This window comes from Engraulis encrasicolus, chromosome 14 (genome assembly GCF_034702125.1).
Source record: "Engraulis encrasicolus isolate BLACKSEA-1 chromosome 14, IST_EnEncr_1.0, whole genome shotgun sequence".
NCBI classification, from domain to species: domain Eukaryota; kingdom Metazoa; phylum Chordata; class Actinopteri; order Clupeiformes; family Engraulidae; genus Engraulis; species Engraulis encrasicolus.
The window spans coordinates 48,068,728-48,071,227 of record NC_085870.1 but is presented as its reverse complement, the minus strand read 5'-3'; the positions used below and the strand labels follow the sequence as shown (position 1 = coordinate 48,071,227).

At 46.1% G+C, this 2,500-nt stretch overlaps 1 protein-coding gene across 1 annotated transcript in view; it reads left to right on the top strand.

The window, feature by feature from the left end:
• The window catches only part of plch2b (phospholipase C, eta 2b), a 43,906-nt gene that overhangs the window by 20,398 nt on the left and 21,008 nt on the right, over nucleotides 1-2,500 (top strand). The window contains exons 7-8 of the mRNA XM_063216695.1: nucleotides 271-364; nucleotides 1,453-1,656. Of these exons, the coding sequence (XP_063072765.1) occupies nucleotides 271-364; nucleotides 1,453-1,656 (298 nt within the window). The remainder of the gene's footprint in view (nucleotides 1-270; nucleotides 365-1,452; nucleotides 1,657-2,500) is intronic.

The window sequence follows — 2,500 nt, the reverse complement described above, 5'->3', positions numbered from 1 at the left end:
CGATAACTGACTGTGTGTGTGTGTGTGTGTGTGTGTGTGTGTGTGTGTGTGTGTGTGTGTGTGTGTGTGTGTGTGTGTGTGTGTGTGTGTGTGTGTGTGTGTGTTTGTGTCTCCACAGCTGGTGAACACGATTAAGGGCCAGTGTTTGTAATGTAATTGAAGGTTTCCGTGTGTGTGTGTGTGTGTGTGTGTGTGTGTGTGTGTGTGTGTGTGTGTGTGTGTGTGTGTGTGTGTGTGTGTGTGTGTGTGTGTGTGTGTGTGTGTCCACAGCTGGCGAACGTAACCAAGGACCAGTGCCTGGAGATCATCATCCTGTTTGAGCCAAACCCCCAAAACGTCAACGACACAGTGCTCGGCATCGACGGTCAGTGTGTGTGTGTGAGTGTGTGTATTTGTGGGCATGTGTAATGAATGCATTGCCAACTAGAGGAGTTAGGCAGTAGAACATTAGTAAACCCTCCCTCTTGAAGCCTCGTACAGTATCGGTAGCTCTGAGCTATTGGACTGGTCCTTTAGCTCAGTGCTATCCTGCTATTCCTCCCACGCCCCAACTGGAGTGTTGACTGGTAGCTCGTGGTTTCAGCCCCGAGTGGCTAACTAGCGTACACTGTAAATTCTGCAGTGCTCATTTAACACTCAGAGAGTTTATTTGACATCATTTGGACTTAAATGAACTCTTTAAGTGTTGAATTAACACCGCAACATTTACTGTGTAGGAAGACTTCAGTTACATATGAAGAGTTTAGTTGCACAACGACATATCCACCATTTTTTACTTTGGAATTTTATTACTGCAAATGACTTTTCAGAATTACTATCATCTGTGTGAAATCTTGCCATTCACATGTTTTGAGAACATACTTTTTAAAGCTGTATAAAAAATGCATTTTGTGGCCCTACCATGACCTAACAGTAGGGAAACTCATCTGTTACGCGGTTGACCCAGGTTTGATTCTGGCCTGGGTCATTTTGCCGACCCTTCCCCTTCTCTCTCTCCCAAATGTTCCTGTTTCTCTCTCAAAAAACTGTCCTGTCACTAGTAAAGTCTATAAGACCAAAAAAAATTTGAAAAAAAGAATTTTGCAATGCAATAAATTGCACGGGCCAGTACAAAAATGTCAATTTCCCAAAATGTTCCAAAATGGATATACATCATTTTGCATCAAAGCTCTCTGTACGTTTTGTGAGACGCTCTGCCCAACTCTCTCCACAGAACTTTACTGACATGTTTCACCAACTTCATGCACAGCCCGGCCCAGCTGGGGAAATGTTCAAACCTCTGTGGATGTGTGTGTGTGTGTGTGTGTGTGTGTGTGTGTGTGTGTGTGTGTGTGTGTGTGTGTGTGTGTCTGTATGTGTGTCTGTATGTGTGTGTGTGTGTGTGTGTGTGTGTGTGTGTGTGTGTGTGTGTGTGTGTGTGTGTGCTATGCATGTGTGTGTGTGTGTTCACAGGTTTCACCAACTTCATGCGCAGCCCGGCGGGGGACATCTTCAACCCGGAGCACAGCCAGGTCAACCAGGACATGACGCAGCCCCTCTGCAACTACTACATCTCCTCCTCACACAACACCTACCTGACCGGAGACCAGTTCATGTCACAGTCCCGCGTAGACATGTACGCATACGTACTGCAGACCGGCTGTCGCTGTGTAGAAGGTGAGTCTCTCTGTGGAGGAGACTAGAGGGTGTGTGTGTGTGTGTGTGTGTGTGTGTGTGTGTGTGTGTGTGTGTGTGTGTGTGTGTGTGTGTGTGTGTGTGTGTGTGTGTGTGTGTGTGTGTGTGTGTGTGTGCGTATCAGGCGTAGACATGTCATACGTGCTACAAACCGGCTGCCGCTATGTAGAGGGTGAGTCTCACTCTCGAGAGGGTGTGTGTGTGTGTGTGTGTGTGTGTGTGTCTTACTCTCGAGAAGGTGTGTGTGTGTGTGTGTGTGTGTGTGTGTGTGTGTGTGTGTGTGTGTGTGTGTGTGTGTGTGTGTGTGTGTGTGTGTGTGTGTGTGTGTGTGTGTGTGTGTGTGTGTGTGTGTGTGTGTGTGTGTGTACTATATATCCTCCTCCCACAGCACATATCACCTGAGATCAGTTCCTATCCCAGTTGTGCATAGATTAGTGTTGAGTGACGAGTCTTGGTCTCGAGACCGTTCCTAAGACCTTTTTCCCTTTTTTGTGTCTCGGGCATAGCGGTCTTGAAGGGATTTGTGCATAAATCAAGCCACTCATGCTCACCACAAAACCTTACTGTACACACAATGTTAAAACAGATGTTAAAACAGATATCCTGTGATGTCTAGTTTATATTAAAGCATGTTCATTTTAGTATAGTTGAGCATTATTATGGTACATTTGTTCATCAGTTTACACTAGTGTGTGATCAGAATCTCTACCACTCTAGGGCTAGTGTGTTGTTTCCGGTCTGGCCTTGGTTTCCTGGCCTTGGTCTTGACTTGCTCTTGGTCTCGACAGGTCTGTCTTGGTTTAATTCTCAATACCCTCCGCTCTTG